Source organism: Xyrauchen texanus, chromosome 11 (genome assembly GCF_025860055.1).
Source record: "Xyrauchen texanus isolate HMW12.3.18 chromosome 11, RBS_HiC_50CHRs, whole genome shotgun sequence".
Taxonomy (NCBI): Eukaryota; Metazoa; Chordata; class Actinopteri; order Cypriniformes; family Catostomidae; genus Xyrauchen; species Xyrauchen texanus.
In genome coordinates, this window is record NC_068286.1 from 44,185,099 (window position 1) to 44,212,385 (window position 27,287).

The window sequence follows — 27,287 nt, forward strand, 5'->3', positions numbered from 1 at the left end:
AAATCATACCGCACGCGTTTAGTGCTCAAGCACTCTGCTGATGACAAAGTTTGCATCATGCATCCTGTACACATACGCCTAGCATTCACATCAGACTGAAGTATACTTTGGGCTTAATTAAATAATGAGTAAATACTAAGTCCTAGAATTAAAACGGCTATCATTTTCCCCTTTAGCAGTGGAGGCTTCTGGAGATTTTGGCAGTGGTGACTCTCTGCTCACAGACGATGAGAATGGTGATGCTGTAAATGATGAAGAGGATATGGGAGATGATGAAGATGAATATGAACCAGTTGATGATGAGAACGGATACCTGTCATAGTCCGTTTTTCATTTTTAACTTTGGTTCAAATGAAGGAACAAATTAAAAGAAAAACAGACTTTCATTTGGTCTAAAAGCACGTTTCTAGGTGACTTTGGCAGAATACAGTACTAACATTACTAAAGGATTCATCTACCCCTGTGCTGTATATCATTTGTATAGAATTAATATCAACATTTTATAACCACATTTCTTTCTTTATTTTTTTTGTATTTCTTTTAATCATCCAAAGTGAAGAAGTGTATTGACAGACCTTGAAATTCAGGAATTCAGAAGTAGGTTTGGTGAGCGTTTTAACCGATTAATGAGGGTTTATTATTTGCACTTATAAACATACACAAACACACACATACACATAAAATACATGCTTATACACACACCTGAAGGCATGATTTCACGAGAAGCTCTCTTACTTTGAATTCTCACTCCATAACTCTTGAAATTAAGGAAGTGTTTTTTACAGACATGAAGGGTAAATGCAGATTGTCTCCTGTTTTTCACGATTTTGCTATTAGGGACAAAATATGACCCCTTTTCACACATTTTCTCTCATTTTAACAACCGTTAAAACAAAGCAACATAATCACAAACCTACACTAATTAATCCTGGGTTTTAATCAGCAGAATTTCTAATCACTTTTTAAAGATTGCAGGTAAACTACTTGATTAGCCAAAAAACATCAGTATATGATGTGTTAAGGGGAACATTCTAGAGCATTAATATGTTTGGAATGGTTTAGACACAGCCTGGTGTGACCGGAATGTCAATGATACGAGAGGAAACATGGATAACTCTGAAATCATGCTGTTTACAGAGGCTTACACACTCACACATGCATACGCACACTGATCGTGACATCATTTGGCAGTCCTTGGGCATGAGGTGCCTTTGATGCAACATGGAGAAACAGATGAAATAGATAGGTCTGGAGAAAGAAAGAGTGATATATATTTAGAGTAAGAATGTACTGAAGAACTCTTGACTGCCATATGAAGCTTAATGAATGGAGAGGTGTTTTCTCTTTGTTGTTTTGGTCTATAGGAGAAAGTCGACACCATTAGTTAGTTTGTGTATGTTACTGTCGACAACAAATCGTACAATAGACGCTGCTGCTGTCACTTATTCTCCTTGTCCCTCTCAGTGCTTCTGCATTTCTGTCAGACATTTTTTTTTTTTAAATGTGCATATGACAATACAGATTTCCTTCTATGGGTGTTGTTGTGTTTTCTGAAGAAAAAAATAAAATATATATATATATATATATATATATATATTGTTTGGTCGAATGAGTTAAAGATGATAATCTGTTAGAGAGGTCAAAGACTCAACCTTTATCAGTGTTTAACGGTTTGATTAGTTTGTTTTTTACAGTATACATATAATTTGCTGAAATAAAGTTATACAGACCAAAACTGAGTCATTCTTAATTCTGTGTGAATGTGGCTAGGTGTATGTGCATGTGTGCATGTAAGAGAGTTTGTGAGATATGTTCTGGTTAGTGCTGCATTATGTATAAACACGATTTTTATATTTTATGTTCCAAAATTTCTCATTAGTACACACTCTTTCGAAGGCATGCAAAATGGGCTATCTGAGGGGTTGGGCACTTGTTTAATCAATAAAACATAATCAAATGCCTGTCAATTAAAGGTAAAGTTCACCCCAAAATGAAACAAACCGTGTATGCTAGCATGATTTGAGAATGTTCGAAAGAGCAATTTGTGTGCTTGAATAGAAGCAAGAATAAATAATCTTTTGTACAAATGAACTATCATGGTCAATGTCACACATTTGCTTATTTGATTAGTGACCTTGAAACAATGCAGAATCTTAAATAATCTCTTTCTGTCAAAATATTTAATTGTATACATTTTTCAAAATCCTAAAACTTTTTTATATATAGATTTTAAATCCCAGATTTTCAGTGTGGAACCATGTTCCTCTGTCTGTAATGTATGGTGTGTGAGTGTGTTTTGTGTTGATGTGTGTATATTTGCCTGTGGTCTGTCAGCAGCTCTGTACAAGGAAACAACTGGATAAACACAGTGTTTTCATTCAGCAGATTTTCTCCTTCCTGAAATGGAAAAGCACAAAACCTACTGCTGGCTTTGGGGTAAAGTCAAACACACTCACACTCTCACACGTAAGTGAACCTAGAGTTCCAAGAGCTTAAAAGACGAACACACAAGCACACTGTACAGCCAGGCAGTACTACATTTGGTTGCCAGCTGCTAAACACTTTATTGCCATTGGTCCATGTCATTGATAGGTGTGACCTGGAGCTCCACTTACTTTGAGGCCAACTGCTAATTACTAGTGATGGGAAGTTCGATTCACCAGTTAATTTACATCATCCTGTAATGACATCATTATAGGTAATACTAATTACTAACATTTTATTTAATTAAGTTATAATAATAAGGATGTTTATTGACATCAGTGTTCCATTAAGTGATCTTACAATACATCCTACATTAAAGTTTTGCACCTAAAGCACTGAATACTGATATACAAACGTGGATGTTCTACAAGTTTATAGCATAAAAAGTGATTAAACTAGTATTAATCAGCTCACTCTTTTTTACAGAAACCATGATTCAGCTCATAACAACTTGTCGCTGTGATTGTCTCAACATACTTTATTGATTATTGATTTTTAGAAGAAATGCCCATATGCATGAAGTCACATCCATCAAATGTCAGACTGTGGAATGTACCCAATCCTACAAATACCTTGGGACAATTATAGACTCAAAAATGAACTTTGAAGCAAATTGTGAAGCTGTGTGCAAAAAGGGGCACCAGCGGTTGTTTTGTTTGAGGAAATTTCCAAACCAAACAATGGTTTGGAAATCTATCCTTAAAGAATAGAAACAATCAAATTGTTAAATGGTCTAGTAAGCTGATTGGTGTGTCACAGTTTAGTCCAGTGTCCCTGTACACTAGACAGTTACAGCGGAAAACTGGCTCAATTTTAAATGATGATGATGCCCATCCTCTGCACAAGGAATTTCAGCTTCTTCCATCCAGACGAAGGTATATAGTCCCAAAGTGCAGAACAAAGTGGTATAAAAATAGCTTTGTTCCAGCAGCCATCAATCAGAGGAAGAAAATGCACAGATGACACAGAAGCTATGTTTATTTATTTTTATGTATTTTATCTATTTTTTTTTTTTTTTGTCAAATGTGTATTGTCTGTGTTTGTCGTAAAAATTGTGTGGATAACTCTGACACTGCAAAACAAATCTACCTACGGGTACAAATAAAAGGAACCTGAACCTAAACCTGAACATACTTCTGACACGAGAGCTGCTGTCCTCGGATCAGTGTACTGTTGGCGCGAGAACTGCTGTCCTCAGATCAGTGTATGGTTGACTCGAGAACTGCTATGATCGACAATGTACTGTTGACCTTAGAACTGCTGTCCACAGATCAGTGTACTATTGACCTTAGAACTGCTGTCCACGGATCAGTGTACTGTTGACCTTAGAAGTGCTGTCCACGGATCAGTGTACTGTTGACCTTAGAACTGCTGTCCACGGATCAGTGTACTGTTGACCTTAGAACTGCTGTCCACGGATCAGTGTACTGTTGACCTTAGAAGTGCTGTCCACGGATCAGTGTACTGTTGACCTTAGAACTGCTGTCCACGGATCAGTGTACTGTTGACCTTAGAACTGCTGTCCACGGATCAGTGTACTGTTGACCTTAGAACTGCTGTCCACGGATCAGTGTACTGTTGACCTTAGAACTGCTGTCCACGGATCAGTGTACTGTTGACTCGAGAACTGCTGTCCACGGATCAGTGGTGTTGGCAAAAGCAGATATCACCAGCTGGTTCTAGGATCATATTACTCCCGGTTATCGGCTCATTTCGATTCGGAGTGTCAGGTTAAGATAGAGTAACTTGTGGATCAGTGTTGACTCGAGACACAAACTGTTCAGTCCGATTTTCGTTCCCTAAAAAGAACCGGTTCAAAATAACGATTTGTTCACAAACTGGACATCACTACTAATTACCATTCAGTCAGTTAAGATCAGTAATATACACAGTGGCATAGAGAGTTATTTGGGCACTGCTGCAAATGTACCTACATCTGTATGATTGTTTGAGTAGAGACATTTCCCAAAGAACATATCTACAAGAATTACTTGTTGTATGTAATTACTTGTAATTACTTGTAGACAGGAGTGATGGTGGCGTAGTGGGCTAAAGCAAATAACTGTTAATCAGAAGGTTGCTGGTTCGATCCCCACAGCCGCCACCACAATTGTGTCCTTGAGCAAGGCACTTAACTCCAGGTTGCTCCGGGGGAATTGTCGCTGTAATAAGTGCACTGTAAGTCGCTTTGGATAAAAGCGTCTGCCAAATGCATAAATGGAAATGTAATAAATGTACTCCACAAAAGGAATCAAAGCTACTCAAATACTCTTTAAGTGCCCATTCACTCTATTGTTTGAAATGCTGTTTCACCACATCTGCCCAAAGTGAGATACACATATCATCATTATTTTGTCTGTATTCTACCCATTAATACTCTATCATACACCCATCTTTGCAGTATAACAGTGTCATTGAATATTAAAATAACAGAGGGTAACCACCAGCGCATATAATGGCCATGTATAGCGTGTCCGCGCATTAGTGCCTTGATTTTTAACTACTCAACAATTTTTCAACTATTTTGAACTATTCCTAACAATACACGTATAGCATTGTGGTCATTGTTTTTAACTGTTTTCATCATGTTTTTACGATATTAAAAGATCGGTTTTTCATTAATCGCAGAGAAAAATTATTTAGATGGATATTCAGTTTTGCATTGTCATCCAAATCTTGCCATAATAGGCAGAAACTGCTCAAAAATACTCTTTATATGCAGACAGCATACATACCCAGACACACAGAGAAACCACACACACACAAAACAGACACCACTCACCCTTAGCCTCTTTAAAAAATGAACACCAGAGTTCTCATGCTAAAGATGATTCTAGACAAGTTTCATTTCCCTGAATTCATACAAGGCCTTGATCTAAATTAATTTTTTATTGCAGTTCAGACTGTTCCCTCAGATGAGCAGCAACCTACATTTTAAAACAATGCAGGCCCAGATACGCTGCATCAGAAAATTGCAGAATATCTTTAAGACATATATGTAAGATATATCTTATAGTTAAGAAATCCATTAATAAATCAACAACAGCATTTTCAGGAAATTGTTTAATTTTACACACTTTGGTCAAATCTGCTTGAACAAAATATTGAAGGTAAGTCCTCAATCTAACATCTTCCATTGTATTATACTGTACAAATAGCTTTTCTTGTCACAAAACATAAAATACTGAATGCATTTTATTTTGTAATATCTAAATGACCGAATCAACCTGACTACATTATGATCACCAAAAAACTCCTGCAATGCCTTTGGATTCTCTGCAAAATGAACAAATGAATATATAAAAGCATTCAATTACTTTTTTAACACATTTTCTGAAGTAATTTTAGGGCTCAAGTCAGGTAAAAATATATCCTTAAGAGGGATAGTTCACCCAAAAATGAAAATTATCTCATAATTTACTCTCCCTCATGCCATCCCAGATTTGTATGACTTTCTTTCTTCTGCAGAACACAAACTAAGATTTTTAGAAGAATATCTTAGTGCTGTCACTCCATACAGTGCAAGTCAATGGTGACCAAAGATCTGAAGCTCGAAAAAGCACATAAAGACAGGATTAAAGTAATCCATATGACTCCATTGGTTAATCCATGTCTTGTGAAGCAATCCAATCGGTTTTGGGTGAAAACAGACCTATAAACCTTGACATCAGCAGTCTCCTTTGTGATTTCAAGCTCGATTACACATCCTAGTAACATCTAGCACAAGCAATCACGATTGTGCCTTTATACTGCAATGGTAAGATGTACAGTGAAAAAGGTTTACATTTTGCTACACTGGACAATTTCACTATTTACAGGGTATTTACAGTGCATCAATACCAATTTAAAGTATTTGGTCGAGCCTACTAGGCTTGAGTTTTTACCTAACTAACTGACTGCAGTTCTACTGGCTGATGAAACTTTATGCGTCATTTCCACAGCAGGATTAGAGGAGGAAGAAATATCTTCCCCCGTCCTCGTTCTCTCTGTCTCTTTGTCTCAGTCCTTTCCACCAATTTAATGTGAAAATCATTAGCTTCGATCAATGACTGTTCCACCACCCTTATCTTGTTCGGAGTGAGCTGGCAGATTTTTTCTGCCCATATCAGCGTTTAAGAAGCCCATTAAAAATGAAGTGGTCACATGACCAACAACTCTTATCCGCCACTCATCGATTCAGTTTTTTTTTTTTTAATTGCTCAGTGCAGTTTTTATCAGAACATTTTTAAAATAGGTTTTTACCCAGGCGCAGATTTGACTGTAAATGCAAAATACTTTCCCGAACCTTCCCTAGGGCTCGTATTGATCTATTTGTGTGTACGTGTGTCTACAGTTCCCAGTAGACAAGTGATGGAGGTGGAATTGCATTGGGTCATAAAGTATTTCCAGCATTGCCTTGAAACCAGAGCAAATAGATGACCAGAGAGAGTTATAGTTTGTAACTACTTGATGGCACACTTAAAGACAGATGTCACTTTGTTGAATTGAGCACGTAAAGAGACAGTCATGTACCTTATTGCTGAATAAACCACATGCAATGGCAAGATTGATTTGGGTTTCAGATGCAAATGCAATAAAAATGTACAAAAAGGTACTCCGTCACAAACCGTATGTGAGCCATGTGAACAATGCCGCCAATATGTTTCTGTTAATGGATTTGATGCTTGCCAGACCACATCTTGATATGTTGTTGAATCATTTAGAGAAATATCTGAAGCCTGACATGTTTTACAACAGGCTTAAGACTGAATTTTGTTCTAATTTGTTTAATATCTTTACAGGAATATCTTGGTTTCTTTGTCTATTAGGTGGGAGAGATTGATCCACACACTGAGAAGGTCAAGAGCCCCAAAATAGCAGGAACAAAGAGTGTAAAGAGAATCAGGGTGTGCTTCCTGGAATCCGTTTGTGTGATTGTGTTGGTATAATGGTGCTTTCCAGTTATCCGATAGGTGGGTGATAAAAGGCTTTTACTGGCAGTAAAAGAGTGTAATCATGATCATGACTAAAAAGAGGAAGGTGTCCGGAAAGAAAGCGTGGGAACATGAGGAAGAGAGAAGAGAGATTGGGTAAAACGGAGAGGTTGTTCTCCTCTGAAACTGTTGTGTACGGAGGTGGTGTGTATGTGTGTTTTGCACAGATCAATGCAACTCATCCACTTAAATCTCCTGATCCATTTATCAATACAAACTAATGAAACAACAAGACACACACAGACACAAACAGAGACATGGGGCAGAGAAAGAAACCGAGAGAGACAGAATGAGGAAAGGTAATTATCGCTACAATAACATCTACGGTAGTACAATGACATGTTCGCATTCAGTCTGACATCAGTGAATAAGCTTCCGAGGTTATATCCACCTGTTATAACAACTGTGCATTATTGTAAAGACAGCATACTAAAAAAGGGACAATTTTAATTGCTTTCTAAAACAGAAGGTTTGTTGGCCAATCAATGTGGCTATCAAAAGGGACCTTTTAGTGTAGAGGGAAAAAAATCCAATTAAAATCACAATGTTATCTCTGAGCAATTACCTAGACAGAATGAGGGTGAAAGAAAAAGGATGAATCCACGAACCTAGGACAATAGAAGAAAAGCAAGTCAATCAATACAGCTGAAAAACACTAACATAGACACAAACACAGAAATTAATCTGCAAGAAAGCTTGATGAATTTTCTGTTATTTACACCAGTGGTTCTGGTGGGTGGGGAGTTCATCCTGAAAGGGTCGCGGATTGCATGGGAAAACAATGCTCAGTGCAAATAATATCAAATGAAAAATAGCCATATAATCGTACATATTTAGGATAACATGCACGATCTGAAAGTCTCTTTCAAGGCAAGTCAGTCAACTCTACAGCCATCTTTGGAAACCTCACAGGCAGCTATTCCTATGGATACAACAGGCATAAAAGTACAGCTCCTATCTTCTTGAATGGGGAAAGACCGAAATCTCCATAACAATTGGTCAAAATGAAATGATGAAAGTATATATTTAAAATCAGCAGTAAAACCTGACAACAATGGTGTCATAAATTGTGTTTCTATATAGTTCAGATCACGCTAAAACACTACTTTTCAGGCTGATCCAGCTAATGCGCATGCAAGTTATCGAGCTTACTGATAGGTGATGTCTGTTTCTAAAAGGTAATTGGTTCTTTTTTGTGTAAGGCGGGACTCTCTTTTCTACATCCGCCATATTGTGTGTTCCAATTTCTCCCATTTTCATACAAGTGCTCTGTCTCAGGCTAAATAGCCTCTGATTAATTCCGGCTTGCATTTGGCACTGTGCTGGCTCACCACTCAGTTGATGTCTCAAGAAAAATCTTGGTGCTAAAGCAAAATCATGCGAGAACAACCAGTTTACACTTGACATGAGGTTTCTTGTGTGTGTCTATACTTCAAATAACAACCCAGAAAAGACTCCCCTAATTCTTTAAGGCACAAAAACACAACTAGACTTCTAAAATATATATATTTACGAGACCGTCAATTGATCAGTTCCAGTGTGTCCATGTAGGCATACCTTGTGTATTTTAAAGAGTAGACATCCACCTGGTGGCCATTTTATGAGATTGCTGTTTGCAGACATTTTGACTGTGTGTTCAGCCCTAATGTCAGTTACATTATAATGTACAAATAAATTATAATACATAATTTAAATCGTTAAAATGAAATGCAAATGAAGTTCTGAACATTATACAAAATAATAATACTAATTTAAAATGCTGAAATGCAGCATTGTTTTTGTTCTTCCACAAATTATTTACAATCAGTGTAAGAGATATTGTAAGTGTTTATGGCTGTTTGCTTGTGTGTGATAGAAAGCAAATGTAAAGGTGCTTCTTGTTAGTCAAGGTGATCTCACTCTCACCATATGGCTCATGTAAGTCTCCACAAGCTAATCCACTTTAGCTTCTCAACGCACACGCACACGTACCTGTACATGTCACAACAACATTGATCAAGGTCAATTTAAGATCTTTAAAATTCTATACAACTAAATAAATATATTTATAAAAGTAAACAATACATTGTGAGGGTCTGTTTAGTTAGTGCTAAGGAGTCAAGGTTTAGCTTGGCCCAATTAGCCTGTGCATTTTGATACGATGATTACATCATTCATTCTAGGGGCCAGAATGCTTTTTTCTCCACTGGCAGCCATTCAAAAGTAGCTTTGTATTCTCACTAAATATTTTTTGTTTGCAAGCAACAAACTGTTTAAATCACACATAGTGTAAGTCTTTATTTTATTAGAGATTCTGAGCCAGTGCCATGTTTTTGGAGGGCTCTTAAAAGGCTGCTTTTGATGGCACAGTTCATGCAACAGCAGGATAATTGCTAGTGAAGGGCTAGGGACTGGTGCATGTTCTTGTCGTGCCATCGAGAAATCATCATTATCAGGACATCAGTGTTCTGCACTCTGCAGCTCCAGACACACTGCATGACAAAATGACATTCAAATGGCATGGTATATTCCCATCACACTTAAGGTGTATGGCATGTGTGTGGCAATTGATATAATGCCAATTTTTTGCATTTTGTTGTAAGTGTTGGACAGTAACTGTGCAAATTACTATCACAGAAGTGTTAGCTCTCTCTTTAAAGGTGCACTTTACTTTTACTCCTAAAGAAATTAACATATGTATAAAATCATGAGCACTCACGTGAGATGAGGACTCCAGTCATATCAGTAACCTTATAAAAGCTGCATCGGCAGTGGCACCCTCATGGGGGCTGCCATTTTAGAATCACGCTAACCCACCCTAACCAGCTGAATACTACTTACTAGCTTAATCTCAGTAACTGTCTTGTCATTGGACACTTTCACTATTGGATTAAATGAATCATGGCTGATTGTGAAAAGTGAATTTCTACAATGGAATCTGTAAATTGGAAACTGGAAACTATTGATTTAGAATGATGCTGCATCCACACCATTAGGTGTCGCTGTAAGTCCAAGATGACATGAGCAAAAAGTTACTGAGTGCACCTTTAAGTAAAGTTGGGCATCAAGAACCCATTCTTGTTGCGAAACGGTACATTTAAAAATAAAGATTAAAATACTGAAGCCGAATGATTTTAATGACATTCAGGTCTGTTAACATTTCTTGAACATCTTCATAATTGTTTCCCATAGTTTCTCTTTGTAATGAAACGATCAAAAACAGTCACAATGCAGGGCCGGTACTAGGATGCGATCTTTGGTGGGGCACTTGAATGTTTAGGAGGGGCACCGTTGAACATTTCGCTATCAGTCTGGGGGGGCAGAGTGTCCCTTGATCGTTTTGCTGTCAGTCAGGGTGGTGGCATTTCTGGAGGAATATTGGAATAATGTGTCTTACATACAACAAGAATGGAAGAGAGGGAGACAGTAAAAACAAGACCAGACAATTTGTTGACCTGAAATGAATTTAATCACTGTTGCCAGTGCAGTGTCCTTTTTTAATTAGACTGACACTGAAACAGGAAAATAAAATCATGTGTCACAATGTCATGTCATAGTTCATCAAGAGGTTACTTAACAGGAGGTTGGCACATACAGAAACATGCACAGCAGTCACATGACCTGTGATGTGTCTGTCTAACCCTCAGCACAGGTCAAGTGACGAACAGATGCACACATATAATCACAGTTCACGCAGTGTCCAACTGCAGACTTTAAAGCATTCAAATCTGGTGTTTGAGGAGGGATGTTTGTGTATTAAACTGGACAAAAGGGGACAACTTCAGGTCAGTCTGTTTGAGCCTCTTTTTTTTAACATAAAAAAATTATTTAAACTTAATATCAATAAAATATAATCATAATTTCAAAACAACAACAACAACAACAACATTTATCTACGGAAACATCATCATGTGCAAGAATGTACATTTTGGTTCTAAGGCAATCATTTTTACTCCACAACACTCGTGCTGTCAATGCTGTGAGAAGTTTTTCAATGTTCTTTCTGTTAATAAGCAACATTATTTCAGCGTTGCCTCTCCATTGCACCAACACATTCACTGAATGATTGGGGCATTGCCTCATGGGAATTGTCTTTCTTTTTGTTTGTTTTTTGAGACACTGAATAGCACCATAGGAATTCCCTTCAACTGCGATTGCTTTGCCATCTGCGATGTTTTCCAAGCAGGGAACGTTTCAGACGCAGAGAAAACCTATTGGGAATGTAGCATCAGAGAACATTCCCTTGCAATGAGTTTGTGAAATTTCCATTTTGAGTGAGCTTTCTCTAAGTCTTTTTACTCAAATGCTGCTCCATTGGTACTGCTCATGGGTTCATTTGAAGTAAAATGCATTAACTTACTTGGAGAATTGAATTAAAGCACACAGTTCCATACAGTCTTATTTATAATCTGTTATAAGTGCATTTAAAGCGCACAGGGTTATGGTGGTTGTAGTCAGTTGTCACAGCTGTAACGGACATAACATTTTATGCAAAGCTGTATGCCATAATTTCCTGCTTATGGGATGTTTTATGTTCATAATTTTTGATCCAAGAGCTGTTACTGCAAATGAAAGATTGGCTTCACCATTGGAAAAATGAAGTACAAACCTTTCGTGTACACAAAACAAATAATACAGAAATCAAACAACCATCCTTCTTAACATGGTTATTCAACATGAGTAGAGCACATGGTATTATCTTAAAGTGAAAACTCACTTTGAATTGCTTATGTCTGTCACAGCAGACATAAGAAATAGGCTACATACAGTATACAGTATGTAAGGAAGCTTATTGTGAAATAGGGCTACACATCACTGATTAGTGTCCATTTTAATACTTGAATGCCTTGAACTTTTGCACTTTTGATGGAAAGAAAATTGCTCCTGCAGTACAGAACAACTGTAAAATGATGGCCAAATAATAATAAAACACTTGAATGAGTTCTGATCAACAGGCTGGTATTTGAAGGCCTCAGTCATCTTTCTCTCTCACACACACACACACACACACACACACACACACACACACACACACACACACACACATGTTGTGTTTCCATGTTTTATGGGGACTTTCCATAGACATAATGTTTTTTATACTGTACAAACTTTATATTCTATCCACTAAACCTAACCCTACCCCTAAACCTAACCCTCACAGAAAACATTCTGCATTTTTACATTTTCAAAAAACATAATTTAGTATGATTTATAAGCTGTTTTCCTCATGGGGACCAACAAAATGTCCCCACAAGGTCAACAATTTCGGGTTTTACTATCCTTATGGGGACATTTGGTCCCCACAAAGTGATAAATACACGCTCTCACACACACACACACACACACACACACACACACACACACACACACACACACACATGTTGTGTTTCCATGTTTTATGGGGACTTTCCATAGACATAATGGTTTTTATACTGTACAAACTTTATATTCTATCCCTAAACCTAACCCTATCCTAAACCTAACCCTCACAGAAAACTTTCTGCATTTTTACATTTTCAAAAAACATAATTTAGTATGATTTATAAGCTGTTTTCCTCATGGGGACCGACAAAATGTCCCCACAAGGTCAAACATTTCGAGTTTTACTATCCTTATGGGGACATTTGGTCCCCACAAAGTGATAAATACACACACACACACACACACACACACACACACACACACACACACACACACACGTTGAGGTACAGTGTGGTGCAGCATCAGCAGCCAGACTATCCATGTTTTTCAGAACGTCACAACACATGCAAACACGCACACATGAGTTCTATAGCTTAATTTTCCATCACATCTATATATCACCTTTTTTTTGTCTGAAGAACAGTGAGCCAACAAAAACAGTTCTTGTGTTTGAGTGTATATGTGTGTATTTCAGGGGAATGTGGTTTCATAGATCATAGGATGGATTTAATGTACTGGTCCTATGCAGAGTATCTCTGTGCTCCAGTGGGCGAATCTTCTCCATAAATAAGAGCAGCCGATTGGTCAATGAGTCAAAATGACAGCACTTCCATTGAGCATATGTTACGAAGAGGCAAATCCAATGCAGGAATTACATAATGGGAGGGTCTTTGATTGACAGAAATTAATCGATATTTTTTATAGTTTTCTGGAGTCCGTTTTCTCCTTTGTGTTGTAACACATAATTCCTTTGTCATCAGTCCCTTTCGAGTCTCTCTCACCTCTGCAGAAGCTGTTACTTGTGTGTATGTAACTCCTCCTGGAACTTTGTACTAGTGTAGCGAATATGGAAACCTTTCTTACTGATTGTGTCATCTGTGTGGAAATGGATCAACGCGGCACCGCCAGCAGAGTAAAGCTCCTCACGAGGCTAAACACAGAGAGAAGGGTCAGCAGAAGAAATACAAGGTGCTCAAGGCAATTTGAAAACAAAAAGTGTTTTCTCTTTTTGATAGAAACAGAGGCAACTACTCTACAAACACAGAAACATACTGCTCTTACCCCAGATCCACAAAAGCGTCCGAGTTTGTGCGCTCCGTTGTCGTAGCCATCGTAAAGTTCGATGTAGTCATACCCGCAGTCGGCTTCCTCCTCTACCTCAAAGGTAGTGAAGGTGAGCTCTATGCCATAACCTGACTCTGACGTTATGAGCCACTCACAGTCGGTGTGGCCGGGATAGTTATTATCCCCAAACTGAGCATGAGAATACAGGTTCTTCTGCCGTGCTTCTGCTTTCAGCCTGCCGCCACACTCTAAACAGAAACACACACACACACACACACACACACACACACACACACACACACATTGTGTTATTAACTCTTTCCCCGCCAGCGTTTTAAAAAAAAGTTGCCAGCCACCGCCAGGGTTTTTGACGATTTTTGCTAAATATTAATGGCCCGCAGAATATTTTCTTCCATGAATATATGAAGATGCTATATAACAAAATAAAGATCTGAGCCTCTGCTTTTAGGCAAAAAAAACGATTTTATTTTATCTTCATGTGTTCTTTTTCTATTGCCACTTGAACAGAGGTAGGTTTTGTCAAAAACAACATTTCGGACAAAAAGCTGAGAAAAAGGCATTTTTATCAAACAAGTGCTTTAGTATTAGTATGGTGTTCCACTTCTTTACGTTTGAGACGATCGCAGTCTGTTTCTTTGATCAAAGAGTTGCGTACTCTTTCAAAACATGCGCGCGGGTCTTCCTTACCGTATACCACCTAAAACACGGATACCCGGAAAATTCCGTGTTTGGCGGGGAAAGAGTTAATGGTCATCACTGATTAAAAATTTATACTGATAATGACCCTTCACTATCACACAGAATTTGTTTTACTTTTCCAAATCTTAAAATAAATCTCGAGAAGTGCAATGTTCCGCTTAACCAATGTGTGAGCCCTTGTTTCCAAATAAACATGTTTAACATATCACTAATAATTAATGTTACTTCAATTACTTTTGTGTTCAGGTATTGAATCAAGTCCCAGTAGTGCTGATAGAGTTTACAGTATTATAGTGAGTATGTTGTAGAAATGTTATGAACAGTTCTGTTCACTTACACTACTGTTATCAGTTGTAATCCCTATAAAATAGGGCTCTTCTCTTTTCAGGTGAGTGTGAACATTTTTGAAATTTACCTCAATTCAGATCTGCAGACTAAACTAACTAGAAAATAATAGTTATAAGCAAATTAAACTTCAGCATTCAATATGTTTTATATCTATCTGTATGTAAAGTGTCTAATAATGCATTGGCAATGTACAGTATACTTAAGGTTCTCTTGCCAATAAAGTTTTATATTAATTGAATCTCCCCATTTGATCCTATTATAAAAAATAAAAAATAAAAATGTAAATGTTTAGTAAGTGTTAAGTTTACGTTACACTGTAAAATGGCAGAAGATTTTGCCCATATTTTCATTACAGCATGTCCACTGATTGTATGGTATATACTGTATACATATACTTCGCATCAATGATTTATACTGTAAACATTTGCTAGAACTTATATGTCTTTCTTGACTTCATTTTAAAGTAAATATTTAAATAATTAAAATAAACGATGACTAACCAATTCCTTGCAAGTTCTTTGAGACAAAGTATAAAGTAAATATATTATAAATATGTTTATGATTATATTATTTTTTATTTTGTTGTAATGTGTTATGTACCATGATTAATCATGATTAATAACAGAAAAATGTGCAAATCATTTGTTAAAGTTTTTAATTGAGGATAAGAAATATCCTTTATTATGGCACTAATCAATATTTAGTGAAGTAATGATCCACTAGAGGGCTCTGCTACACTGTAAGCATGCTATGAGATCAGAAGATTCACACCTGATCCTTAATATCAAAATATCCCAAAATATCAGACACATAGAAGACATGGTAGTTACCAGTGGAATGAGTGGCCTGAAAGCCTTTCCTCTGCACTGAGGCGTCAGAGATGAAGTGCAGGTACATCTTGTTGCCCGTGGAGATGAGCGGTTCTGGAATCTTACTGCCACACAGACGGCTCAGGATGGGTTCCTTGTCCGAGTCACCATCAAAGGCCTCAAGGTGATCGTATGCACATTCCTGGTGCTGCTCGATCTCAAACTCATTAAAAGACTGCAAACACAGAAAGAGACAGGAAAACAGAAATAGTGAACACAAGAGGAAATAATTTCCAACAGTACAAAGCTAACAAATACACCTTTCAGCTTTCTCTTTCATTTGAAATCTAGCATATTTAACATATTTGACAAACATAACTTGTTTGGCTCTGGTCTGGGAAGTTTTTCTCGGCAGTTGTGACTATCTTCTCTGTGTCAGTGACAAAACAGATGCGATGTGATTTCTGATCTAACTCCTGAGCGAGAAAGAGCATATTATGGCAAATTCGTCGTAATCCATCGCTCACTAGTTTTTCTTCATTTGGAAAGTTGTGGAAATGTAATAGTGCTATTTTTCTGTTGATATTGTAGCAAATGGGTGAGCAAAAATTTAAACTGCTATGATCTCTGATTCACCGCTATCAAAGTTTACCTGTAATTGTTTACTTCTGCTTTCCAAAACCTGGAAGTGTGAAAAGGGTCCAAATGGCAACAGTAAAAATTGAAGTCCAGCTTTTACACGCAACAATGAAGTATACCTGGGCATTTATAGGGGCTTATGGGCTGGGTTGAGCAGAGGCTGGGTTTTATAGGCTGGGCTGAGCAAATCTTAATCTTAAAACTTTAAAATGGGTTGTGTTGGATCATGCGCAAACACCTGAACCATTAACATTGAGTAAACGGTTTATATCAGTCATCGTAACTTTAGCACTACACACAGACAGAGCAATAAAAGCAATTATGAGATGATAAATTGTTTATGATGTGATGTGTTAATAGCTCTAATGCACCCTAAAACAATACACTCACAAAATCTCTTCTTCCTCATCTAATTTGTGTGACTTCACTTGCTGTCACTGCCTGAGGTCTCAAGGCAGATAGATGTGAGTAATTGAGAATCACCAAATGTTCAGAGTGCTGGGGGACAGCAAGGTCATAGCTGAGAATTTATATATTGTAACGTCTGCAAGCAGGAGTTAAGAGAAAGAGGATCTAAATGCAGTTTTACATTTAATAAGAAAAAAAGTGTGACTGGCATTATATACACTGGGGCAAACAAGGTTAACAAGATACAGCTGGGAAAAATCAGGGCAGGAACCAGGAACAGACACAAAAAGGTAAACACAAAACTTAAATCTAAAAGTCTCTTTAACTCCTAGCGACCTCTGGTTCCCTGGTGTTACATAGCCCCCCTTTAAGGAGCGACTCTTGGCGCTCCTAAACATAACACCAAAAAAAATTGTTCATGGAAGGAGCAGAACATCATGAAACCGGCAGTCCAAGAAAGCACAGGGGAAACGAGAGGGCAAAACTGACCAGGCGTCCAAAGGTGGGATGAATGGGGTGTCCGAAGACTGAAGTGAACCAGGAGACTATGCAGGGCAGGGCAGATCAGGCGAACAGTCAGGAGACCAGGGCAGATCAAGGAGGCCAGGACAGATCAAGCGGTTGGCCAGAGGGCCAAGGAGAACAGGGCTGATCATGCAGACAGCCAGGAAACCAGAACAGATCAGGCAGACAGCCAAGAGACCAAGGAAGATCAGGCGGAACAGCAGGAGGTGGAGGCTTGGAGGGCAGAACTTCTGGGGATTCAGAGAGCTCAGAGTTCAGAGCAGCTGGGGACTTGGAGGGCATGGCACAGGGGAGCATGGCACAGGGGAGCATGGCACTGGGGAGCATGGCACTGGGGAGCATGGCACTGGGGAGCATGGCACTGGGGAGCATGGAAAAGGTAAGCATAGCACTGGGGAGCCTGGAAGGGACTGGGCAGCCTCGGGTAACAGGAGAGGCTCGTCGACAGCCTCGGGGAAGTGGACAGGCTCGTCAACAGCCTCTGAGAAGTGGACAGACTCATCGACAGCATCTGGGAAGTGGATAGGCACGCTCATAGTCACCGTATGACTTCACACGGCAGCTGGGGAGCAACCTCTGTGGCCGTGAGCGCTGGCAGCGACTGGGGAGTTGGAGCCCTTCTCCTCCTCTTTCAGATGGCCGTGAGCACAAACAAGGCCGTGGAAGGCTCAGAGGTCAGAACTTCTGGGGATTCAGAGAGCTCAGAGTTCAGAGCAGCTGGGGACTTGGAGGGCATGGCACAGGGGAGCATGGCACAGGGGAGCATGGCACCGGGGAGCATGGCACCGGGGAGCATGGCACCGGGGAGCATGGCACCGGGGAGCATGGCACCGGGGAGCATGGAAAAGGTAAGCATAGCACTGGGGAGCCTGGAAGGGACTGGGCAGCCTCGGGTAACAGGAGAGGCTCATCGACAGCCTCGGGGAAGTGGACAGGCTCGTCAACAGCCTCTGAGAAGTGGACAGACTCATCGACAGCATCTGGGAAGTGGATAGGCACGCTCATAGTCACCGTATGACTTCACACGGCAGCTGGGGAGCAACCTCTGTGGCCGTGAGCGCTGGCAGCGACTGGGGAGTTGGAGCCCTTCTCCTCCTCTTTCAGATGGCCGTGAGCACAAACAAGGCCGTGGAAGGCTCAGAGGTCAGAACTTCTGGGGATTCAGAGAGCTCAGAGTTCAGAGCAGCTGGGGACTTGGAGGGCATGGCACAGGGGAGCATGGCACAGGGGAGCATGGCACCGGGGAGCATGGCACCGGGGAGCATGGAAAAGGTAAGCATAGCACTGGGGAGCCTGGAAGGGACTGGGCAGCCTCGGGTAACAGGACAGGCTTGTCGACAGCCTCGGGTAACAGGACAGGCTCGTCGACAGCCTGGGGGAGCAGGAGAGGCTCGTCGACAGCCTGGGGGAGCAGGAGAGGCTCGTCGACAGCCTGGGGGAGCAGGAGAGGCTCGTCGACAGCCTCGGGAAAGTGGACAGACTCGTTAACAGCCTCTGAGAAGTGGATAGGCACGTTCATAGTCACCGTATGACGTCACACGGCAGCTGGGGAACAACCTCTGTGGCCGTGAGCGCTGGCAGCGACTAGGGAGTTGGAGTGCTTCTCCTCCTCTTTCAGATGGCCGTGAGCACAAGCAGTTACATGGGAATGGCTTCCATGGTCATGAGCACAGGCAGTGACAGGGGAACAGCCTTCATGGCCATGAACAATGGCAGTGACAGGGGAACGACCTCCGTAGTCGTGAGCACTGGCAGCGACTGGGGAGTACGAGCCCTTCTCCTCCTCCTTTTCCGGATGGCCCGTAGCACTGCTGTGGGAACAGCCTCTGGGGCAGAGGACCCTGGCACTGGGACGGACAAGGCTTCAGGCGCTGGTTCTGGGAGAGTCGAGGCTTCAGGATCTGGCTCATTGTCCGTGGCAGATGTGGGCACTAGCTCATGGGCCGTGGCATGCATTGGCGCTGGCTCGTGGGCCGTGGCAGACATGGGTGATGGTTCGCCGATCATGGCAGGAGTGGGCACTGGATCGTGGACCATGCCAGGTGTGGGCACTAGCTCGCGGACCGTGGCAGGCATGGCCGTTGAGTTCCCGCCATACCCCAGATTGTCAGGGGAGAATATTAGCCTCAAAGCATAGTCAATTAATTCCACTAAAGAGAGTTCACACTTGCCTCTAGGCAGGCAGCTTATTGAGTCCAAAACAGTAGATGTCCTTGAAACAAATATCTCTCCAATTAAAATCCTGGGCGAGACTGCAGAAATGCTCAGTATACTGCTCGATGGTTAAGTCTCCCTGTTTGAGAGACAGCAGTTGCAAAGCCGCTAGATCAATAGCGATGTTCAATTGTTCTGTAACGATTGCAAGAAGGAGTTGAGAGAAAGAGGATCGAGAATCTTATTTTGAATAAGAAAACCTGTCCAGATACAAAACTAGAAAAACACAGGGGAAAAAAACAAAACCAAAACTTGGGAAAGAACAAAGGTTAACAGGAACAACAACAGACAAAGACTGAGCAAACAAAAGGACATTAAATACACTGGGGCAAACAAGGTAAATGAGATACAGCTGGGAACAATCAGGGCAGGAACCAGGAACAGAGACACAAGAAGGTAAACACAAAACTTCAAACTAAAAGTCTCTTAAACTCCTAGCGACCTCTAGTGGCCGCTAGGGTAAAAGTCTCAGGTGTTACAGATCTACAGTAGAGGAAACAGCAGGTGTCCATATCAGTGTGATTCATAAGATCTATTGGTTTTCTTTTATTTCGTCTTTGTATTTGTGTGTGTGTGTGTATGTCTATGTGGGAAAGGGCTCTTGTGCATGTGAGTGTTTATATGGGCTTGTGTTAGATTGAGAGAAGATTAAATGCGTGTGCATGTTTATGTGAGCATGTGTGAGTTAGAACAAGTGCGGAGGAATGTGATTATTTGCCTGTGAATGTGAGAGAGACACAATAGTATTACATGTGTATATGTGTTTGTCATGTGTCTTTGGCATGCGCAGTGCTTCTGTTTCTCTGTTTGGTTAGTGACAGCAAAAGATCTGTGTGCTTGTTTTGTGAGATGTCAAATAGGAAATGTTTGTGTTTAACGCTAAGGCCGTATAGCAGATCCAAACATATAACACAGAAGCAGCACATAGTAATTAAGACTCACGATTTTGACACGGTGGCCGGGGGTGGCGGTGATGTCCCAGATGCACTCCTTCCTACTTGGGTACTTGTCAGGCCAATTCGGACTACTGATGGTTCCACTCGTGCTGTGGATCTTGTGCTCACACTCAGCTAGTAAAAAGGAACGAGAAGGAAAAGACACATTAAAGATAATTACAAACAGTGATCCAGCACAATAACAGCATGTGAGTGAGCTCAGGTAACAGTGACCCATGAGAGTAAATAATCAGGCTTGCAGAGCTACTTAACCTAGTTAACCGAGATTTTGTCATACAAAACCTGTAATCACTTGGCAGCACTGCTTGCAAGTCAAAACACAGTTATGTCACATATGCATTTGCCCAATTAAGAGTTGGCCCAATGTTCACGTTCTTTCACGTCTGCAAAAATATTTGGCCATTGCAGATTACTTTATAAAGGCTAATGACATGCGGATTATGGAAAGATGAACATTTCTCTTGATGTCCCATATAGAATGAGCGCAACCGAGGTCATGTCAACAATAGAAGTTGACTAGTCAGTGCAACACTTACTTGAGACCCGTTGCAATGTCATCTTGTACATCTATGACATGACACTTTAACACACACACACACACACACACAACACACATATATTGGTTCTATCCTTATGAGGACTCTCCACAGACATAATAAATGTTATACTGTACGTATTATAGATTATATCCTCTAACCCTAAACCTAACCCTCACAAAAAACTTTCTGCATTTTTACAGTTTAAAAAAAACATAGTTTATTATTTGAATTATGGGGACACTAGAAATGTCCTCATAAACCACATTTATAGCATTAATACCCTTGTATTTACCAGTTTCTAACCTAAAAAATGTCCTTGTAAACCACCCAAACCCCCCACCCCTCCACACACGAGCACTAAATCTGGTTAAGCCTCTATTCTTCCCTCTCAAACTCAGGTCAGAGTGCATTAGTGAACAAAAAGTATTTTTAACAGTATGCCTCTGGTGTTCAAACACACACATGCTCCTCAAACACCCGTGTGGCTACCTCGCATGCTGCAGGTTTGTGTATGTGTGTGTTTGAAAGTATATGAAGGTGACTTGAAAGAAATTATCTGTGTGTATGTTTCTAGGTCATACTCTATATCCTGTAAGTGCGTTATATCAGCCCATAGGCTGTGTCTCTCTCTCTCTCTCTCTCTCTCTCTCTCTCTCTCTCTCTCTCTCTCTCTCTCTCTCTCCTACAGTTGCCTTAGAATAAATTTCACTAAATCATTTATTTTTACAGCACCATCATTAGAAAAAACATCCAATTAGAGCTCCTAACAGGTCCATTAGCTATTGAATTAAAGACAAAAGACACCTTACGGCTCTATGCATATTAGAAAATGTTTTGTCAGTTAACTTACATTTTTTATTCATGTAGTATCTACAGTAAATTACCTTGTTTTATTCTAGTCAAAACTGTTATTTATTTTGGGTGAATCAACATGTCTATATTAGGTTACCAATGAAAGTAATTGTATGGCTCAGATTTGGTAGACATAGCCTCTTGAAGTAACAACAGCACTTTTTTACCTTTCACAGTTTGGTCAGTATCTGATCTTGTGTGTTTTACTGAGAGACTTTGGAGTGATACACATACTTAAGTGCACACACATGCACAAAGAAAAATTAATACAGAAGCAACATTAATACTTTGAAGTTTTGTGAAACTCCAGATGTTTAAAACCAAAGTTTGTGAGGGGATGTGCATTTTGCAAGTTAGGGATGTGCATTTTGGACATTTTGTCTACTCGAGTACTCAGACTAATTACTTGAGTACTCGTCAAGTACTGGAGGGGCAAAATAATATAGTATATAATAACTGCACCTCTGTATGTTCTTCCTACAAGTTACTGTAGTATTCTTAGTAAGCACAGCCCATTTGTTTTTTGTGTGACTGTCTGAATCGTAAATTTTCAAATCGCGATTGGCTTAACAGGAAACACCATAACCATCACGTTTTTATTATGCGTGTTATGTTGAAGTATAGTTTTGAAGACGCTGCATTCTGTTTCATTTAGCTGAACTCTGTCTAGCTGTTTGAAGCTCTCGCCTGCTGTATATGCGCTGCTTCAGCACGTTGAGTCCGCTGCCACACACCTGGTGTGTGTGTCTCCCCAAGTGTTCGCTCCTGTGGGGAAAGCAATGATGCTCCGTATTGTTGTTGCTGTGATGATTGATGAAGCGTTCCATTTAACTGGGAGAGTTGGAATTTCCACCTTTAAACTGGGGAGAGTGCAACGGAATGACACTTTATGGCAGACTTCTAACTTGGAAACTCATGCGGAAATCTTCAACTCCCATTTTGTCGAGATGCAGGTGTGTGTTATGTCACGCAAACATTTTGGCAGGTTTACAGTTAGTGACAAATATTCACTTTTCTAAAATAATATCCATTAATGAGTCAAAGTTCTTACATTAAATGATAATAAAATGTGTTTAGCAAAAGTTCTGTAGAGACAGGTGTTCAAAACAAGGTTAATTACGCTCTCTTTTGATTATTGTTAATGATGGCATTGCATCATCTTATATCAGTTTGGTTGCTATGAAATGTCTCTGACAATCAATGTACCCCTCAAAATCACAATAAGCTCCCTCTTTGACACATTTGTGTTTAGATGTCAGGTAATTGTCACTGAATTTCTAATTAAGTGAAAAGTCACAACATGCATGATCACCATTGATCATCTTTTTCATGATCGATCATTGCTGCCATGTCCGAGTATCCGAGTACTCCTGCCCATCCCTTGTGTGTGTGTGTGTGTGTGTGTGTGTGTGTGTGTGTGTGTGTGTGTGTGTGTGTGTGTGTGCGGCCTGCAGTGTAGAGCTGCACCAGAGGTTCACAGTACTTGCATGAAAGGCGCAGTTTAGTGGGAGACACTGTTTATCTATAACAGACCATCTAAGTGCTTCAACATGTGCGGAGATCTGAAAGACCTACTGAGCTGAATTTTTTTTCTTCAAATGTGTTCTGGTAAAGAAAGGAAGTCATACACACCTGGATATCATGAGAATAAATAATGAGAGAATCTTTGGGTGAACTATCCCTTTAATATGGTTTAAAGTTAGAGCTGGGTTTAGGTTTAGGGTTAGTACCTAGTAATTACTGTAGCTGTTGTAATTATATAGTAAGTAAATGTAGAACAATACTGTAAAATAAACTGTTACCAAGTTTGTTTGTTTTCTTTGTTTTCTTTGAGGTCCAAAAATATTATAATTTTTGGCCACCACATCTCCCTCATTCTCTCTCAGACCCTTACAATTAATCAGTTCATTGTCTACTGTTCCACCAAAACCTCTGTGTAAACGCCCTCTTTGTATGCGCAATGAGCAACAACATCGGCTACATCCTGCAACCTGTTTGCCCCATCCTTCAACAACATTCTCTTTGCAAAGCCTGCTTTGAACTGTGACAGGTTCCCAAAACAGTCTAAATTGAAATGTGCCCCACTCTTCTATAGAGGGTATGCACATGACTGTGACAGGGCAGAGGGCGGGGCCGGGTCGTGATTATACACACCCGGTCCCTTATCAGGCTAATTAAGCCTCCGAGAGGGATAAAGGCAGATTATGGATGGTGGTGCAGGAGAGAGAGATCGTTTATGTGTGTGTTTTTGTCTTATAAGTTTCCCATTAAAACATTATTTACATCGTCAAGCCGGTTCTCGTGTCTTCCTTTCCATTGAACTACGTTAAAATGACATAACAGCGTTAGTGTTCAGCTTGAATGCCACATCTACACATATAAAATGGGAAAGAACTTTTGTGCGATTGACTGTACAAATAGATTCATCGAGAAATCTGAGCTATCTTTTTACAGACTGCCGGAAGCTACAGAAAACAGATACAAATTGATCGCTGCAATTCGCAGAAACATCTGGAATGCAGGCACCGAAACGTGGATTTGCATTTGCCATTTTGTGTCAGGTATGTTAAATTTTGTTGTGAAATCTTAGCCTAGGTTATATATTGTATTGGCTACTCATCAGTTAAATATTTAGCATCTTATATTCTCTAAAACTGTAAAGTTTTTGTCAGCATTTACTTAAAAAAGATCCATTATGGATGTTTTACTGTAAGCTAGCCTAGCTAGCTTACAGTTTTCCAAATAAAAGTTGTAATACAATAAAACTATTTGAAGAAGCCTGTCCATATACAAACAGAATATCCATCGGTGTCCTCATCACTTTAATTCCGCCAAAAAAATCCCACCTTGAAGTACGACCAAGCTTCTAGACTTTTGTATGCCTTCAGACTTTGCTTTGTGTATTTTCCCAGGCGTTGAAATCAGGTACACATAAATGTCAGGGAACCCGATTCCTGGCCACATGTCAATGTCCATGGACCACTGGTTCTTTCATAAGTTGTAAGGATCACTGTCAAGTCCAACTGCCTTTAATTTAAGCAGATAAATGTTTGTTTTACTCGCGTTTTTGCAGTTTCCCCTACTAAAGGCAGCCATATTGCAGGATGTTTTGCCACTCAGTCTGACTGAGGGGGTGTGTTCCGGTGGGAAAGTAACATCTGTGCATACCCTCTATTATGGTCAAACTGAAAATATCAGACTGAACTGAATCCTCATGATATAAATTAACCCCTTCAAAGGGATGGTTCACCCCAAAATATTTATTCTATAATAATTTACCCACCCTCATGCCATCCCGGATGTGTATGACTTTCTTTCTTCTGCAGAACACAAATTAAGATTTTTAGAAGAATATCTCAGCTCTGTAGGTCAATTCAATGCAAGTGAATGGTGAACAGCCCTTTAATGGTGCCTTTATCTGCTTTTTGAAGCTTTAAAGTAATCCATAAAACTCCAGTCTTCTGAAGTGATTCAGTCAGTTTTGAGTGACAACAGACCAAAATGCAACTCCTTTTTCACTGCACATCTTGCCATTGCAATCTCTAGGCATCATCATGATTTCAAACTCGATTACACTTCCTAGTGCTTGACGCATGGCACTATAGGAAGTGTAATCGAGCTTGAAATCACAATCGCAAAGGAGACTGCTGTCAGGATTTATAGTGAAAAGGAGTCGCATTTTGGATTGGATCGCTTCAGAAGACATTGATTAACCTACTGCAGTCTTATGGATTACTTAAATACTGCCTTTATGTGCTTTTGGAGCTTCAAGATCTGGCAGCCATTCCATTTCATTGTACATAGCTGAGATATTCTTCTAAAAATCTTCATTTGTGTTCTGAAGAAGAAAGAAACTAACCCTTTATGTAAATATAAATATTGGCTCATTCTGTTATGTATCGTTGATGGTTAAAGGACAAAAAGAGATGACAAAAGAAAAACTTGGCAAAAGACAAGCCCAAAAATGACATTACTTTGCATCTTAAATGCTGAGAATTAAGTTGCAGCTTTTTTCTTTGAGTTTGTGGCTTTTCGTTCAACATCAGCAGTATATAGCATAAATCAGCAGAGTACATGCTTACACATGCTAGATGCACCACTACCAGATGACTACCCTCACTTACCCTGTGCTAGCCACTATTATTCTTACTGTTTGAGAGTGCCTGTACATACCTTCCTTGCAGTCGTGTTTGTTCTCGTGCAGTATAAAGCCATTGCGGCACTGGCACACATAGCTGCCAATAGTGTTGATACACTCATGCTGGCATCCACCATTATCCTTCGAACATTCATCTTTATCTGTAAGAGACAGACAGGGAAGGGATGAACCATCAGTTCAATATGAGCAGAATGAACATTTGAATAATTATATGCAAGTCTTTATAAAGGAGGCCCCAAGACTCTGCTTTTGTTCTATTTCTGGAAAGAGCAATCAGAGAGAAAAAAATCTGGATAAATGCACTTCATTAACCAGAATAGATGGTGGCACATTTTGAAAGAAAAGTCAGAGCAGAAAATAGACCTAATGTCTTACAAATGTTAAGAGAATCCTATGTTGTTGGAGAAATGCAGAGCGGTAAAATAAAATTAAAGCATGTTTATTTTGTGTGAGCCACATACTGACAAGTGTAAACCAAATGTGCCTTAGTGCTTGCATGTTGAGAAACAGTTAATAATTCCTCATGTTTTGTTTTCCGACTGGAGATCTGTATGCCCCAGCAGTGTGGTCATGAGTCGGAAGCCTCATGAAAGCTGTTATTTCCATGGAAATCAAAGGTTTAGCTACAGTAATTATCACACTGCTCAAAACCACCAGCAATATAGCCTATTCATCTTTCAAACACAATGCATAACACATGAAGCGAGAGCTAAAAAGAGTCACTTTTAACAGATGTGTAATTTGTTAAGGCATTATAATGCCTTAAATGATTTCTTGCTGTTTTAGAGTCCACATGATACAATCCACAGTGCCGTTTCGGGACAAAAGATGTTAATTAATGCTTGAACTGACTGTCACAAGGCTGAACAGTTTTCAATAATTACAGTATTTAGTCAAACTAAGTTACAAAATCACCAATAAACCACACTCCCCGAAAAGGCTGGCTGTCATTTTACAGGTCCAAGATCTAAATCCAAGATCCAAGAAGGCATATAATCACAGCCTGCAGACACATAGCTGGAGCATCTGTCTTAATCTTTCTTTCTGTAATGTGCTTACACTAGAAATTAATCTTGTTTTTTATCATGTCCAGTTCAGCACTCTTTTGGCTCAACCACACACATACTCATACAGATTAGCAGTGTCTGGGAGAGCTCTGGGGACCTCCCTAATTCTGCCGGCACTGGGCCATTGAG

At 39.8% G+C, this 27,287-nt stretch overlaps 2 protein-coding genes across 4 annotated transcripts in view; one reads left to right on the forward strand and one right to left on the reverse strand.

The window, feature by feature from the left end:
• LOC127651524 (testican-3-like) overlaps positions 1-1,570 on the forward strand; it is a 45,942-nt gene extending 44,372 nt beyond the window's left edge. For 2 of the 3 annotated variants that reach the window (XM_052137401.1, XM_052137399.1), the window contains one exon: positions 177-1,570. In XM_052137401.1, the coding sequence (XP_051993361.1) occupies positions 177-322 (146 nt within the window). In that variant the 3' untranslated portion in view covers positions 323-1,570. The remainder of the gene's footprint in view (positions 1-176) is intronic. The other variant, XM_052137400.1, reaches the window with a different exon arrangement.
• Positions 1,571-10,889: 9,319 nt separating this feature from the next.
• The window catches only part of LOC127651515 (dorsal-ventral patterning tolloid-like protein 1), a 62,919-nt gene continuing 46,521 nt past the window's right edge, over positions 10,890-27,287 (reverse strand). Inside the window, exons 18-23 of the mRNA XM_052137384.1 lie at positions 26,106-26,231; positions 20,528-20,655; positions 15,821-16,034; positions 13,920-14,170; positions 12,916-13,788; positions 10,890-12,578 (exon numbers count right to left, since the gene is read on the reverse strand). Coding sequence (XP_051993344.1) covers positions 13,654-13,788; positions 13,920-14,170; positions 15,821-16,034; positions 20,528-20,655; positions 26,106-26,231 — 854 coding nt within the window. The 3' untranslated portion in view covers positions 10,890-12,578; positions 12,916-13,653. The remainder of the gene's footprint in view (positions 12,579-12,915; positions 13,789-13,919; positions 14,171-15,820; positions 16,035-20,527; positions 20,656-26,105; positions 26,232-27,287) is intronic.